This window comes from Crotalus tigris, unplaced genomic scaffold, assembly GCF_016545835.1.
Source record: "Crotalus tigris isolate CLP2741 ecotype Arizona unplaced genomic scaffold, ASM1654583v1 scf7180000019642.961951, whole genome shotgun sequence".
In the NCBI taxonomy this organism is placed as follows: domain Eukaryota; kingdom Metazoa; phylum Chordata; class Lepidosauria; order Squamata; family Viperidae; genus Crotalus; species Crotalus tigris.
Window position 1 is genome coordinate 208,516 of NW_024097636.1, and position 17,980 is coordinate 226,495.

Consider the following 17,980-nt stretch of genomic DNA (forward strand, 5'->3'; position numbering starts at 1 on the left):
TGTTATAGCAATACCTCTAAAATATGCTTTGGCTGTATCTCATACATTTGTAATGTTGTATCTTCTTTTTTATTTTCTTTGAAGAAAAACTCCATTTCTTTTTTTGCTAGTTCTATAAATTCTTTTTCTTTTAATATAGATTGATTCAAAGTCCATCTTAATTTTTTTGGTATTCCTCTCCATGTCACTTTTAAGGGGTTGTGATCTGCCCATGTACCTGGTTCTATCTCAATCTCCTACATACTTGTCCTTAATTCAGATGTCATCCAAATCATGTCAATTCTGGACCAGGATTTATGACTATTTGAATAAAACGTATATTGTAATTTTCCTGAATTGATTTCCCTCCAAACATTTTGTACTCCAATTTCTTCTATCATGTTAAAAAAAAGTCTTAGGTAATCTTTTTCTTCCACTTTTTCCTGTTTTGCTACTTTTGTAGTTTAATGTAGTGTAGACTTCACTATTGCGTTGAAGTCTCCTACTAAGCAAATATTTTGATACTGCTATTTTTCTATGGAGATTTTGATAGAATTCTTCCTGTTTATTATTTGGTGCATATATTACTACCGACAATGTTTGGTTTTGATGTAAAAATATTTCTACCATCACAATTCTTCTTTCTTCATCTGAATAAATCGTTTTAGAGTCTATTGTCTCTTTAATATATACAGCTACACCTCTTTTTTTCTCCTGCACTGATGCACAGTAAAGTTTCCCAATTTTTGGGTATTCCAAAAGCTTATAATGTTGTCTTTTTGTGTGTGTCTCTTGCAAACAAATTATATCTAAATTTAATTTCTGTAGTTTCTAAAAAAAATTATTTCTTTTTGATGGGGAATTCAGTCCATTTATATTCACTAAGAAAATTCCGTTTACTTTCTCCATTTCAATTATTTATATTTAGGTCTTGTCAATCTCGTACTCCTCGGTTCTCTGGCAATTCCTTCATTCCCTTGATCAAGTTTCTCTTTCTGTTCTACTGTTTGTATAGTTGCTTCCTCAGTTGCTTCTTCTGTTTGTCTCTGATCTTTTCTCCCCTTTTGTTGATATTGTACTCCTTTATTTAAGAATGCTTGATTTCTTTCATCAAAGTCTTGTGCCTTCCAAACTGAGTCCAGTCGGTATCTTGTATTATTCCAGTTGATTAAGATCCCTTCTGGCATTAATCATCTGAAATTTATACCTTTTGCAATTAGCTTTGTAGTTAAGAAGTGATATTGTCTTCGGGTGTCTCTTATTCTCTTGGGGATCTGCTTTAACACCACGATGCCTTTATTCTTATATTGTAATGACTCATCGCTAACTTTTCTCAGTATTTCATCTCTTGTTGTTTTCTTTATGAACCTTACATGAACTTCTCTGGGTAACTTATATTTCCTTGCATAGCTTAAATTCATTCAAAATATTTCATCTATCTCCATTTGCATCTCTGCTCTGTCTGCTTTCAAAGCCTCTGCCAGGAGATCAATAATCACAACTGCTATGTTTTCTTCTCTGTCTTCAGGAATATTCTGAAATCTTAAATAGTGTTCCGCTTTCTCCATTTCTAGAACCGCCACCATTCCTTCTAGGTTTTGATTTGCTTGTTCTAATTTTTCATTTTCTTGTATTAGTACTTCCATTTTTTTTTCAATATCATCTGATTTATTTTCCATTTTCTGAATTCTTTGTTCATGTTTAACAATCATTTGTTGGTGGGCTTCAAATTGTGTTTTTATATCCAACATTTGTTCATTTAATTTATCAAAATTACTTTGTGTCTCTTCATGGTTTCTTTGTATTGATTCTTGAATTAATTTTAATGTGGTTTGCATCTCATTTTGGCAGTGCTTATTTTCTCATGCTGCAACATTGTTTCAATAGATTCCTGGCTTGTTGGGCTACATGTTCAAACAGAGGGTGCAGAGGAAGTTTTTTTTTTCATAAGTCTGTTGAGATTTGATGCACTCATTTTTCAAGCCAATTATCTTAGGCTAAAATCCAAACCGTAAAGAGAGCCAATTACTTTAGGCTAAATCCCAATTTCTCAAGGAGAGAGAACAAGATAAAAAAAAGCCAAAAAGAAAAAAAAAGAAAAAGCCAACTATCGTAGACTTAAATCCAACCATAAAATCGAGCCAACTACTTTAGACTAAATCCAAATCCTCCAGTCAAATCACAAATGCAAGACTCCCACTGTCTTCAAATAATTCCTGTTTTGGTTATATCCAGAGTCAACAGATATAATTCTAGAAAGTCTTTCTCATGCAAGGTCACATAAAGACACTTTGTTTAAACCAGATGTTGTTTCAAGGTCAAACACTTTTCAAATTCTTTTATTATTTGGTATTACTGTAGTATCTCCTCTCACCACTAAACGTCCTCATACATATTGTCTATATCTGTTTTTTAAAAAATTGTTACAAAGTTTTCTTTTAGGTTATTTACCCTCAAAATTAAGTCTAATTTTTTTTCCCATGTCCTGTAGTTTAGGCAGTCTTTCTTTATGTCAATCTGAGTTCCATTTTTAAGAATTCTTTTATATTCCTTAAAAATCTTTCCCCTCCTGTAATTGCTTGCCGCGTTTAACTCTCTTCTTTCCTAGTTCTTCTGGGGTCTTTACTTCATAGCTTCTTCCTAATCAGGAGATCAACATTTCTAAGTTCATAAGGAAAAGGAGTGAAAATCAGGCTCACCCAGTTTCAGCACACTATTGACAATCAGCTGTTTGTCGGAGCACCGCAGATCCTCACTTTTTTTTCCAGCTGATAATGACTTGGGCTCTCTGTGCTTGCCAGGCAGCCTTTCTTCTGTCCTTTTGGAAGGTTTCTTCAGTCTGTCTGGACTGACCACTCTCTGGTCCAGACTCTCGAAGCTTCCCTCCTTCTTCGTTGCCCCTCCAGCACAACTTTCCGACCCTTTGGGGTCGCTGGAAAAAACAAAATTGGGCTAAGAAGCCACAGCCCTGGCTTCTTCCACCCATCAAGCATCAGACCAATATTAGTGTAACTCTTGTGCAGCAACAAGTTGTCTCATGGTGACTTGTCCTACAGCAAGTTGGCCATGGCAAGTTGGCACAGACCCTGGGAGTGTGATCCCCTATGGACATACTGTAATTGTGATCTCAAAACCATACATCCCACTCCAACTCCAGTAAACTTTTTATCTAATCATACATCTGTGTGGAGCAGGTGGCAAGTTTTAGGTTTCTGGGTGTTACCATAAAGAAGGACCTGACCTGGACTGCTTATGTTATAGCATTAGTTAAGAAGGCCCAGAAGGATTATATTTCTTGAGACTTCTCAGGAAACAATAACTGAATGAAAAACTGCTGGTGACCTTCTTCCGTTGCTCCATAGAGAGCATTCTGAACTACTGCATTTGTGTGTGGTTTGCTTGCTGCACAGTAGCAGATAGAAAAGGGCTCCAGAGAGTCATTACCATCACCCAGAGGATTATTGGCTGCCATCTCCTCCCCCCTCCCAATGAACTGTACAGTTCCCGTTGTCTTAGGAAAACTCAAAATATTCTTAAAGACTCATCTCATCCCGGACATTCTCTTTTTGAACTATTACCATCTGGCAGATAGTACAGGATAATAAAAACAAAGACAAATAGGCTGAAAAATAGTTTTTATCCCAGAGCTGTAACCATATTAAATATCAGAGTATATTACAGCATTGAAATGCAATATTAGGGGCAGCGCAATGATTAATAGAATGTAAAAGATGTGTGTATATAATGTATATAATTGGATAAATAGGATTAAATGCAGATCATGAAAATTTACCATTCAGATTTGATGGAAGATGGCATATCAAAATATACTATAATCTGAAAGCATTTATGCTGGTTGCTTTTGTTTCTCACTCTGGAAAAATAAATCTTCTTTTGTTTTAATAAAATTCCACTTTTAAATCATTTCCTCCAAAACATTTTAATACCAAGTTGTACATTGTAATATGAATTCATACACTTTGTCACAGTAACATATTAAAAAAAAGTAAATTGCCTTCTAACTGTAAAGAGACCATCAAAAACAATACTTACTGGTTTTCTTGGCAATCCTCTGGCTCTTCCTCACTTGCTTAATTTTGGTATTTGCATCTGAAGATGAGCAATGGTATGTGCAAATTCCCAGTTGCGAAGATTTATATTCTTTATCTTTATCATTAAATCTGCTGAAAAATAAATGGTTTGAAATTACAAAACTTATTTTGAAAGTGCCACAAAACTTTTTGGGTTTTTTTTGTAATTAACTAAAATTACTCTAGAAATCATTTAGAATCACCGAGGACAAGGTTTAATCGCGACTAAATTTTAACCTGGAATTGTACATTTTAAGTACTCTAAATTGGATACATAAAAATAAAATTGCCTTCCCCAAAGTAAAAATACTTAATATTTATTCAAAATCTTTAATGAATTATTATACCTATGCATCTTCTGATGTATTCCTTCTAAAAATGGTTGGCAGTTAGAAGTAGCATCTATATCATTTATAGCAACACTCTTTCTTTCGTGGGCTGATTTCCTTAATGTACATGAAGTTCCTTCGAAGAGATGCCCGCGTGAATGAATGTCTTTTAAACTGGAATTTTCTTTTTTAGATGGTCTGCCAGAACAATCAGTTTTTTGAGGATCTGGATGGCACAATGGATGCATACATTGTTCACAGTCAGTCTATGAAAAATCAATTGCAAAATGTTTCAAATGGCATATTTATAAGAGTTTAAAATATTGATACTTCTAGCCATTATTTTTTCTATAGCTTTAAAAATAAAGGTTTTCTAAAAATAAACCTAATAAATTGGTAAGGAAAACAACATTATAAATGCAGCTAGCTGAATAGGTTTTTTTTTTTTTGCAGTTATTAAGATTCTCAGTCTTAGGGATATAGATTATAATATGACATTATAATCAGTGTTGGGATTCAAATATGTGAACAACCAGTTCTGTGTGTGGATGCCGCTTCTGGAAGTCCATTCTGGGCCTGGGCAACAAAAAATTAGCTACCGGTTCTGCCGAGTGGTGCGAACTGGCTGAATTCCACCACTGATTATAATTGATTTTAAAGGTTTACTAAATAAATTTCTTCTAGAAACCTATCTATGTATTTAAATTCATTTAACTACAATTTGCAAAAACTGATCCAAGCAAATTTGTTATCACAGTGCTATTTGTGAAATGCCTTAGTGTTCCTTCATTCTGACTATATTATTAATAGAAAAATGTAGCTATTTGGACCCACAAAGGAAAAGAATGTAACATTTAATGTGGACACATTCAGTGTTCCTATCAATGCCATCTTAAAGTAGCTGCACTTTTTTCTGGACTCAGGCAGCTGAAGGTACAGCAGAATCCAGACCATCCCAGATCAGATTTCAATAACTACATATCCCTAGTTGCCAAAAATGTATCCCAGCAAAATGACATGTCAATTTTCTTGACCCATTTAAGCAAAGTAACATAATCAACTAGTTTGTCCAGTTTTTAAAACAATTTTGCTGAACATAACTTTACTTAGAAACCTTTACAAAACCAGTTATTAACTTCACATTTGTAAGTTATGTCAGTAACAACATTTAGGGGACCCTTTGCTGCTATCATTCTTCTTCATTCTCTAGACAAAAACCAAGCTGGAGGAAATCTCCATTAGAGTTATGTTGCAAGCAGTAGTGCAGTAAAGTAATTGTAAACCTTTTATGTTTTAAACCTCACCATTACTCAATTGAAGAACCTGGGCCCCAATCATTATCGAAACAAAAATGTGACTTTTTTGTAAGACACATAGTACTATTATATTAACCATTCATACTACAGTTTAAAGATTTAACTAAAATTTCTAGAATCACCTCAACTACATCTGATTTTGAGTAGCTGTGGCACATATGCTGCAAATTGAGAACTAATGATTTAGCAGATGAAGTCAAATAGGGCATTTTTTTTCATTGGAAACAAACAAAAACACAAGGTAGAAAAAATAAGCAGAACAAAGCTTTTGGAATTCCTTCTAACCTCTTTACCAACAGTGGTCATAAGAGGCATCTATATTTTTTTCAGCATCACAAAGTAACATGTTGCAACTGTTTGCATGTGCCTGTTCTCCCCTCATTTTCACCTTTTTGTGTTGTGCTTAGCCTATCCATAGCAGTACTGGGTAGGCTACATAGTCTTTGCTCTGCATCACATCTCCAAGATGGAGCAAGCCCTAGAGAGCAACAGTCAACAACACTCTGAAGCATTTACAAATTTTGTCTCCCTTAGGGAACCATTGAGGATTTATTTTTCTGAAAATTTTCCCCACAGCAATCAGCCTGATCTAGCCCATCTTCAAACTTTTTTTTTAACAGCTTCTCCCCAGACAGAAAATTTGTTCCCACCATGTTCAGTTTTTAGAGTGTTATCCTGGTAACAGACAGACAGGTAGTCACAGGGTTTTTTCAATAATTTATTTCCAAAATTCAATTGGATTGGAAAATATAAAAACAAAAATTCCAAAGTGTGTCAATGATTAAAGAACATCTGGAATATATGTAATTCTGATCCACCTTGCACAGATTGTTGAGGCAAAGTAGATTATGGATTTTATTGGGTTTCATGCAGAATTTGAGATCTCTTCACTTAGTTTCCTTAAGTTAGAAACAGAAGTGGGTAATAAAGTAATAGGTTTATAAAATATAAGATCTGAGAATAAAGGAAGTATCATTTTCCCAGTTTATGTCCATATTTTCAGGTTTTTGTTTTTAACACTCTAAGGAGCTAAGTTAACTTATACTGTATGACTTAATACAGTATATCTCCTCTTTTATGTATCTAAATCCATATGAAACACAAAATTAGCAGGCTTGAAATATATATAAGAAAGCAAGAGATTCCCAAGGGGTGGTAAATCAAAACAAAGATCATTCATCTTTGTTTTGATTTACCACCCCTTGGAATCTCTTGCTTTCTTACATATATTTCAAGCCTGCTAAGACTGGATGCCCAAATGCTGAATATCTATTGGCAGAGGATATAAAATAATTAAATATATATGAGGAATGAAATAGAGTTATTGTCAAAATATCCTGTTATTTTTATTGATATTTCATTGAAGTATTCAGTGGTATCATATGAGACCTACTCAAATAATTTCATATCCTGAAAATCCAATCTGCCTATGTAAATTCTCAGTTCCATCAGTTATAGTTTCTTTCTTTCAAAAGCCCATTATTTGTCTTTGAAGTTTTGTTGGCATTAGTACAAAAGTTATACTTCAATGAAGTGACTAAAATCAAATTTCTGGTTATAAAGTGAATATAAAAAATTCTTCTATGGTCACTGAGATCTTTTAGAAAATCAAATATTCTTTTCATAAACAGCAAACACATACATGCATTAAGAGTATTTTACTTCAATTTATTTATTTAACAGACTTGAACTGTCCACTATGAATACCGTACGTGTTCTGCAGGCCTCAGCAGCTGGGAGCACTAAATGAATTCTGTTTGGACATAGGAGGTACATTAGATTGATAATGGATAATACTTTTATTGCATTATACAGGACTCTACCAGAGAGTATCTGGAACCAGAACCAGATTGGAGAGAAGAAATTCATATCTGAAGAAAGCCACATTAATTATTTTTGTACTGTTTCCAAGGAAAATTGGAAAAATTGTTCATTAAATCACAAGGAGTTGAGCTCAACTAAAAAGAGCCTGCATCTTTACATTTTTTCAAGATGTAAATCTTAACATGAGATTCTTTATCCAGAGATGTCAGGAATTGAATCTGAGAAATTATGCAAAACAAGTTTACAGTTACTGAGATTTGGCCATATTTTTTTTTGCACTTTCTATGCTATTTTTCCATTTTTTTAAGCAGATATGTTAGCCATGGCACTATACTGTATATAATAGCAGTAAAGGTTTCCTCTTCTTCATTAAATTTCCTGCTGACAGATGAAGGAAAAAGTTGTTAAACCAGACTTGCCCCTATGTTCCTATTATAAACATGAAGTTTGGGTTTGCTTTGTTTTAAGAAAGTATAACTAATGATCAATTTCTTAACATGGAACAATTCTAGACTAGTTTGGAAAACAAAGGGACGTACATCAGAATTCACTATACTGTTATGCTACTTCATGAGACTTTAGATCAAAGCTTTTGGGAGAAATATGACACATCAATTAATACAATGGAAAAATCTTTAAAAAGATTTTTATTTCAAACTTAATTTCAATTGTGTATGCATAAGCAGATTTTAAAAACATGACCTTACCAAGTTTTAAATATAGATGGTCCTCAGGTTATAATGGCATTTGGGATTGGGACTGCCATTGCTAAGTGATGCAGTTGTAAACAATGAAACCACATGAATGCATTCCTCAGTGACAGCAATCCCAACAGCTGTGGTAAATCTCAGGACTGTGCAATTCTTAAGTGGGAAGAGGCAAAAGTCCAAAGTAAGGAGGATGGTGTATGTGTGTTGTGTGTGTGTGTGTTGTGGAAGATGCTGCAGGCAGTTGCTATAGAGCAGAGGTCTCCAACCTTTCTCAGTTGGTGGACCGGAGGGAAAGGGAGAGGGAAGCATTTTACCCACGTGTGTGTAGTGGGCCGTGGCCCACAGGTTGGGGACTCCTGTTATAGAGCAAAGACAAATAGGGAAATATGGGTGGGCAGGCAGAATGGAATGCAGACAGATGGCATACAATTCCTGAGATCTAAAGTGAAGCTTTCCAGGAGACAAAGAAACAGGAGTAACTTACAGGGGTAACTTGCAACTTTTCCAAATATGTGGTCAAATTAATAAAAATGTACCAGGGCCTATAGGATAACTTTAGCACACTTGATTTAAATGAATGGATCTGACAGGTCAGTTTAACATACTGCTTATGCATTCCCCTTCTCTCAGTCCCCTCTCAACCCTTCAGTTTATGAGAGAAGATGCAGAATAAATTCCCAACCCTCTGAGGGATCTGAAAAAAAACCCCAGCCTGTACTATTCCTCTTTAATGGATCCTCCCTCCCTCCCTCCCCCCCTCTCTATCTATCTATCTATATAATTAGCCAGTAACTCTGAAATAACAAGATATAATTAAAAAAATAACATTGATCATGTCAATTAAAACATACATTGCTGATCTAACATAAACCTGTGTACATAGCTGAAAATGTTTCCTATTAACACTCTCTCTCTCATATGTATGTATTTACATACGTGTTCGCCTGAAGTGCATGACATCTTGGCTATCGTTAAAGCTTTTGGTTCTTCATGGCATTGCAAATGACACTGAGATTTCAAATCTGTTTCTATTATTTCTCTGACATCATCATCATCTTCCGGTGTTAGCTGCTTCTCTCTTGTGCTTGATCCAGTTCTGTCTACTACTGCTCCTATAGATTCTGTCAAGGTGTTTAGAGCTGTGAGAAGTTCTACTGGCAAAGTATTACTCTCCTCATTTACAGATGTATCTATAGAAAAAATATCATTCTGACATGCTAAAATGTCAGACATTTGGTTGGTTTCAATTTCATCAAGTGGTTCTATTATATGTTTCACTCCAAACATTTTATCTACGATATTATTTATAATCTTGTTAGATGCTATTGCTTCATGAAATGGATCATTATCTGCTAAATCATTCTTGCCACTGATCATTCCGCTTTGGAAAGTCACTGATGTTTCTAGGTATTTTGGCACATCATTTGAGAATGACTTTACTGCATCCATATTTGAGAGAAGACTTTTTTCTAGAGGATCATTCTAAAAATAAAAATAAAATACCATGGTTGCAATAAAAAAGAACTCACATTATTTTTATAAAGATACTCTTTAGTATAACTTTATTTTATTTTATTATTTTTTAATATATTTTATTGGTTTTTTGCAATAACAATCTTTAGTGCTTAGTAAACAGTGTGTTGTCTGGGTTCATATATTTGAACAAACAATCAATGATAATTAATTTCTATAATTCCATAATCAATATATTAATTAATAGTATGTTTCCTTGATCCTCCCTTCTTCCAATGGTATTCTCCTTCATTAACATTAGATAAATATAATAATATTTTCAATACATACAAGGTTGGATATAAACACTTTTTGTGTTTGTACAAATAACAATTATGTCCATATATAACATCTTTTCTAATTATGTTTGAATTGTATTTGTAAAAGTCATCTTGTTAGTTCACTATGTGTCCTGTTTTCAAAATTCTTATTTAAACTTAATTTCTCCTCAGTATTCAAACCGTTCTTCTCAGTCATAATTTTCTCAAAATTAATTACCTAAATATCCAAACTTTTCATTTACATACCCCATCCCAATATTTTCATATTTCATATATTATAAAGATACCATACTACTTATATATCCTATAACATCCACATATAACATATTTTCTGAGCAGCTTATATTTCAACTATATTTGTAAAAGTGATCCTGTTTTCAAAATTCTTATTTAAGCTTACTTTCCCCTCTGTATTCAAATCATTCTTCTCAGTCATAATTCTCTCATTTAATTACCTTTAAATGTCTAAACTTTCCACTCACATACATCATTCCAGTATTTTAATATTTTATATATTATAAAAAATACTATACTACTTATATCTCTTAATATATGGCCCCTTTATATTCAAAATTATCTATTATTTTAACCATATTCAAACAAATGTTTAATCATGTAGTACCCCATCTAATAAGTCGAATCAGATCTCTTTAGTCTAACTCTAGCCTTCTTCTTTTGCCAAGTATCTTTCCAAGTTAGAATATTCCACTTGCCAGGAAGTTCCTGTATTTTTGTAGATGTTGTTGGGAGCATGAAGGACAGCTTGAGTAGAAGGTATGCTTTTTATCTCCCAGATTCTGATTTTCCTGGCAGTTCTATAATCCATTTTTTAAAATCTTCTTTCTTATCCTCGAATTTGTTTTGAAGTCCTGTCGGATAAAATATCTTTTCCATTTTCACTGTGGTAATAAAATCTTGTAGATTTTTTTCTGTTTGTATTATAGTTCTCTTTATTTGTAGTTTCCCTATTTAAGTCACTTTCTTCTAGTTTCTGTTCTGTTATCTGATTTGATTGTTCATTCTTCATCATCGTTTTCTGAGTTTTTTAATTGTAAGTTTAAAGATGTGCTCATTTATGTCATCAAAGTTGTTTTTGATCTCATCGTGGTTTGAAACTATTGTCATTTGAATCTGTCATAGCATTGCATACACTTCCTCCTGAAAAGTACTTGTCTCGTCTTGATTACTCCTGCAGATCTCTGATGTTCCAGGCTAGATCTTTCAGAAGGGAATATTTGGTATGGTTTCCTGTCCCTTTTAGATAAATATGCAATATCCATTTTGTCTCCCCCCCTCCAAATAATCTTTCACCAGTACCATAGTCTCTGTAGTTAGCCTTATTGAGGCAGCCAATCTCAAAATCCGAAACGTATAGTTCTTATCTTTATATATAATTTTTGTAATCCAATGCATTTCCAGTTGTCAAGGTATCAGTGGAAGCAGTATTTTATAACAATTCTTCTATTCAGGGGTCAGTTATCAACCGGTCAGAGTTGCAATCCAGAGTATTTAGCCACCTTGTAGCCTTCTAGTAAGTTTTCCCCTAGAAGATTAGCCAAGGGTCAATTTTTTTCTTTTTCTGCAAACAATTCTTGAGCTTAGACAACAGTTAACATTTTCTTTTTCTGCAAACTTTTTAAGCTAGTAAAAAGTATATTTTCTTTCTTTGTTCTCAGCTGTTTTCTATTTGGTTGAAGGTTATTAAAGTTCAAGGGAACAGATTATTTTTTGTTTCTGAGCATTTTTCCAATTTCTGAGTTAGAGTTGCTGTTGTTCTATGCTCTGATTCTCTACTAGATGTCAGTAGTTATTTATTTTCCAACTTTTTCAAACAAAAAAATTGTTTTATTTTTTACAAATTCATCGAAACTCTTTAGGGGGTAAAATCTTAACAGTTTTCTTAATTTTCAGATTTATCCAGACTATAGTGTTATTAATTTCATTTCAGTATATTTTTCCCCTTTAGAAGTTAATCCACTTTCAGAGGATTTCTTGCTTTGTGGATTTTTTTTCCAGGGAATCAGTTACAAAATAGAAGAGAGAAGATCAATATTCTCACCCAGTTTTAAGCACGCTGTTCACCATTGTTCTGGTTCATACTTTTGGACTGCTTGTAGCTTGGGCTAGACACTGAGGTACAGCTAGCCTTCTCCTGTTGGGTTGGAGGACTTCCCCCAAAGAAGCCCCTCCTTTTTTGTCACCTTTCCAGGGCAACTTTTGACTCATTTAGGGTCCCCTGGGGGGTGAAATCAGCCACGATCCCTCGGGCGGATCGCTACAGGGCAAAACCGAAAGTCCTTTTTAATGTAACTTTAATTATACCTTTTGGTATTTTATCATTTTTATTACAACCATTTTGAACACACTCATATTTCTCAATACAAGTTAATTAATGATAATTAAAGATGCTTTTTTACAAAATGTTTTTTGCTGCCGCAACACAATGACCTAAAATTTTCAGTAGTTTCTATTTATGATCCTTAATTGACTTGTCTGAGAAATTATGGACAAATATAATTCATCCACCATATATACAAAAATAATAATTTCATTCTTAATGTAATTAATTGTAAAGAGAGTGATATCTCATAAGGCAGCTTGATAAGTGTATCTAGTTCTGTAATATCAATATTTAATTAATTAAAGTATATAATTCCAAATAGAGTAAAGCATCTAATGCCCCTTTATTATATTGAACTATGCCAGAGTTCTGGGGGAAAAAAATAGGGAGCATGCACTAAAAGTTAGGAATAAAAATCTGGGTATTCTTTAAATAGCAATATATGAAACCTCAAAAATCCAGTTTGTTTTACTGTCCATTTTAGCAGAAGAATTTTTGTTCTAGTACTTTTTTGATGGATATTTTGAAGACATGTGACAGCAGTTGTGAATGTCTGCAAACAGCCATACTCCTTTTTTCTTTAATGTCTTCTAGAATAACAGTATGACACATAAAATCACTGTCTTATACATTTAAAAAAAATACTTTTATTCTTGGACTTTAAGGGAAGGGGGATGAATCTTATTGTGCATTGTATTTCTTCAGGTGAAAATCTCAAATCTGTTAAGTATGAGTTGATTAAGTAATCTTAAATACTCTGGATTTGAAAAATTCCTTCACTAGATTTCTGCTTTTTTCACAATTTTTACCCTATGGAACCAAAATTGTTGTTTGTAGATTGCCCTAAAATAGCTGTTTGGTAACAGTGCCTAGATTTTAAAAAGTTGTAGTAACAGCTATAATTTACATTGTAACTCTATTAATTGATGTATTTCCAATTAATATTTCCAAAGTTCGTTGTGCTGAAATCATAGTATTAGCTGGGTTATTCACTTAGAAAGCATTGTAAATATTTTGTATTATATCCATAAGCATGGCATCTTTAATATTTTGATCACAGCACAAACTTTGGATAATGATATCTGTTGTAGGTTTTTATACTAGTCCAGTATAAAGAGTAATGGAAGGGTTGAAGAAAATTGCATGAATTTATTTTAATGGCCACATGGGTCATTGATGGGTCCAATGTGTTACAATTTTTGTTGTTAGTTGCGAAATCGTGTCCGACTAATCGCGACCCCATGGACAATGTTCCTCCAAGCCTTCCTGTCTTCTACCATCTTCTGGAGTCCATTTAAGCTCACGCCTATTGCTTCAGTGACTCCATCCAGCCACCTCATTCTCTGTTGTCTCATTCTTCTATTGCCCTCAATCTTTCCCAGCATTAGGCTCTTCTCCAGTCAATCCTTCCTTCTCATTAGGTGGCCAAAGTATTTGAGTTTCAACTTCAGGATCTGGCCTTCTAAGGAGCAGTTAGGGTTGATCTCCTTTAAGACTGACCGGTTTGATCACCTTGCAGTCCAGGGGACTCGCAGGAGTCTTCTCCAGCACCATAGTTCAAAGGCCTCAGTTCTTTGGCGCTCAGCATTTCTTATGGTCCAACTTTTACATCCATACATTGCAACTGGGAAAACCATGGCCTTGACTATATGTACTTTTGTTGGCAGGGTGATGTTGCTGCTTTTTAGTATGCTGTCTGGATTTGCCATAGCTTTCTTCCCCAGGAGCGTCTTTTAATTTCTTAGCTGCTGTCCCCATCTGCAGTAATCTTGGAGCCCAGGAAGATAAAATCTGTCACTACTTCCATTTCTTCCCCATCTATTTGCCAGGAATTGAGAGGGCCAGATGCCATGATCTTGGTTTTCTTGATGTTGAATTTCAAGCCAACTTTTGCACTCTCCTTCTTCACCCGCATCAAGATGCTCTTTAGTTCCTCTTCACTTTTTGGCATTAGAGTGGTATCATCTGCATATCTTAGGCTGTTGATATTTCTCCCGGCAATCTTAATTCCAACTTTTGATTCATCAAGCCCTGCCTTTCTCATGAAGTGCTTTGCATATAAGTTCAATAGTCAGGGAGACAGAATACAGCCTTGCCGGACTCCTTTCCCAATTTTGAACCAATCAGTGGTTCCATGTCCAGTTCTCACTGTTGCTTCTTGATCTACATATAGGATTCTCAAGAGACAAATAAGATGATCTGGTATTCCCATCTCTTTAAGTACTTGCCACAATTTGTTGTGATCAAAGGCTTTAGCATAGTCAATGAAGCAGAAGTAGATCTTTTTCTGGAACTTCCTAGCTTTCTCCATGTTCCAGCGTATATTGGCAATTTGATCTCTAGTTCCTCTGCCTCTTCGAAATCGTGCCTGTACTTATTTTTCAAAGCATTGCTTCAAAAGTAAAATTCTATTTTACTACAGTAGGCACTATGTTAGTATGTGACTTATAGGCTGCCCGTGATCTGTGCAACAATATCATTCTTCAACTAAAGATTTGTACTAACTTATAAATCTTAAGTTGAACAATGCAAATGTAACTACTTATTTACAAGCAGAGAACCATTAACAGACCTACATTTTGGTGTGACATCTCGAGAACTCCAGGCACTTTAGATTCTAAACCTAGAATAATAACAAACAAGAATACTTTAAAGTTTTCTGAGTAAGAATATTTTAGATTTTATCATTATATTTATTTTTAAAACATTTTTAAAAGCTAAGATTTATATTTACTTTCTGCATTATTATCCACTGTTTCTTTAACTCAGGAAATTTAAATCCAACTATAATATAAGATCTTTCTGCATATATAATTTTAATTTAATATATAATACAAGTTTTTAATCTTCTGAATACCATCTATAACACAATTTCTAAAATATCAACTGTCAAAAGAACAGAGGGAGCATATTGCAGATCCTGTCAGCCAAGGAATTTCAGCTGGTAGAATCCTGGAGAACAGCTTCGTCTGCCGTGGCTCTTGCCCCCTGGAACATACTCGAGGTGAGACTGGCTCCCATTCTTCTGATGTTTTAAAAGCACCTCAACACCTGCCTCTGCCAGATGGCTTGGGGATCCAATGGGGGATCTTTATACTGGAGGTTGACTATCGGTAGTTAAAATTCAATGCCATCTCCCCCCACCCAGCCAGCTTTTCTTTGCCATCTGGCTTCTTTGAGTTTATCTGTTAATGTTTTCATTTGATGTGTTTTTATAATGGATTATTTTAATGTTTTTAATTTTGTATGCCACCCAGAGTCATTGGATATGAGATGGGAGGCAAATAAATTTTATAAATAAATAAAACATAGTTCAAATACACATTTCCACTTTTATATAATTTCTGTGTATACATAATACCTACAGCCATCCATGTTAAACTTCATTGTAAAACATACCAATGCATTTATATTCTCCATATACAGTTGCTGCTGATACACAATCAAGTTGACCAATATTTGTGGCATTGACAGCACTTTTTATCTCAATCCTAGATAAAAAAATATTCTGATTAAAGTAAATTAAATGTTGCGATGATTTAGGTCTTAAAACTCAAGAGTTTATATATAATTATATAAAGAGTGGAGTTAATTATATATCTACAGGAGATACTGCATTTGTTTTCTTAATGTCAGCACATTTTCCCCATTATCAAATTAAGCCATGTCTACTCATTAAAATTCCATGACCAATGGTAGCCAACTTCTAAATACAAGATAATGTGGAGAAAAATATCAACACTTATTGTTTTCCTGATCTGCTTATCAACTTCTCAGAAGCTTCTGGTTTCACTTTTATTTTATTAAAATCAGACTACATAGCAGCTGCTGAAGGGCAGGAGTGAAAGACAGTAACTGCAGTTTGTGCCCAGATATATTTGGTTACATAATGTGTAACATAGAACTCTACCTAAGATGGACCTCAGACCTAATTCAAATCTTTTCCTATAATTTTGATTCAAGCAATCAAATACATCAAATAAAGATCATCCAAAAGCAACACTGAATAAGGAAAGGAATCACATACAGGCCATCCTTAACTAACAACCCTAATTGATTTAATTCCTACAAGATAGGAATTCTGAATTACCCATCCATTGAAATGACTGCACTATTTCTTCCCTACCACTGAAATATTTCTTGATAGAAATCTGCATAGATGAAATATTAAGAAATGTCATATAACTGTAGGGATGAATGATTTCTCTTTTTCTACATCTGTATCTCTATAATATATCAGAAAAGCAAATAAAGCAGTTCATGGCTCAAGGCTGGAGTATCTTTAGGAACATCGATTTTCAGCAAGTTTTTCTTGTTCTTTAAAAAGAGTGTTTCCTCATTCGAGCTCTCATTTGCAGTCAGGCCTTCTCAACCATAGCTTCTTTTCCCTAGAATAACATTCTCCTTGAGATCAGATAGGTCCCACCATTTTGAGTTTTCAAAAAGGAATTAAGACCTGGCTTCTCCAGCAAGCTTTTGGTGTCTGATAGGTAAAACTGACTTTTTTTCAGGGGAAGTTTAAAATTACATCGGGTTGCATTCAAATATAAGCAGGCAGGATCAAGCAATAAATGAAGAACGAAAAGGGGAAAAAAGGGAAAAGAAAAAAAGGGGGGAAGGAAAAGGGAAAAAGGGAAGTTACTGAGTTGAGTTTATGACATGTTATGGGTCATGGGAACTTCCAGCCCTTTTATCTTCTACATCCACTTTAAAACATATCTGGTATTGTCCTCTAGATACTGTCCCTACCTCCAGATACAGAAGATTTGAATATAAGAATGCATGGACATACGTACACCTGTTGTTTATATTAAATTTATTATAACGTTTAGTGCTCCATGATATAAAGCACGGCATGTCACATTAGAATCTATGGTTGAAGATGTATTTAAGCCAGAACAGCTCCCCCTCCATTCTTATATCAGTGAGAACATACTATAAATTCTATATACAAAGAGGAACAGAGAGAGACAGAGATCAATGGTACTACTTCTCAGCTGGATGCTGCAACCCATTAACAATATAGGTAGCAACTTAGCACTTGCAAAATCAGTTATAGTTCTCAGAGATATTGTATTTACGGGAGCAGAGATTGAGATTCTTCCATTTCATTAATCTGTTGATATGGCTGGAAGAAAAAAAAACAATTTGGTTCAGAAAACAATAAATAATAATTAACAATTAATCCCATGGACATTTATATAACACTAAGTTATACTGAAACCAGTGAAAGGTATTCCAGTTACTTTATTTTTCAACTTTAGTACAAATAGTAATTGAACTGCATATTTCATAGGATATAATATTTGCAATATAAGTTGATACCTTGTCTAAAATTTAGTGTTAAAATAAGTCATGCAATTATATACGTATTTTCTAAAAAACTCAGGATCCAGGCTTCTCCAAAAATTCATTCCCAGCTAAGCCACACTTATAGAGTCTAATATGAAAAATTATATTATCTCATATTGATAATATTAAATATCCATATTTATACTTCGTATAATTATATCTTCAGTGCACTAATGTTTCTATTTTTCAAAAATAGATATCTTTATGTGGCTATTTTATGTACCTGTGTAGTTATATTATTAACT

At 33.9% G+C, this 17,980-nt stretch overlaps 1 protein-coding gene across 1 annotated transcript in view; it reads right to left on the reverse strand.

Annotated features, from left to right (window-relative positions):
• LOC120317410 (ankyrin repeat domain-containing protein 31-like) overlaps nucleotides 1-17,980 on the reverse strand; it is a 30,178-nt gene that overhangs the window by 6,411 nt on the left and 5,787 nt on the right. The window contains exons 4-9 of the mRNA XM_039364029.1: nucleotides 17,465-17,511; nucleotides 15,783-15,874; nucleotides 14,960-15,006; nucleotides 9,186-9,731; nucleotides 4,418-4,665; nucleotides 4,033-4,163 (exon numbers count right to left, since the gene is read on the reverse strand). Coding sequence (XP_039219963.1) covers nucleotides 4,033-4,163; nucleotides 4,418-4,665; nucleotides 9,186-9,731; nucleotides 14,960-15,006; nucleotides 15,783-15,874; nucleotides 17,465-17,511 — 1,111 coding nt within the window. The remainder of the gene's footprint in view (nucleotides 1-4,032; nucleotides 4,164-4,417; nucleotides 4,666-9,185; nucleotides 9,732-14,959; nucleotides 15,007-15,782; nucleotides 15,875-17,464; nucleotides 17,512-17,980) is intronic.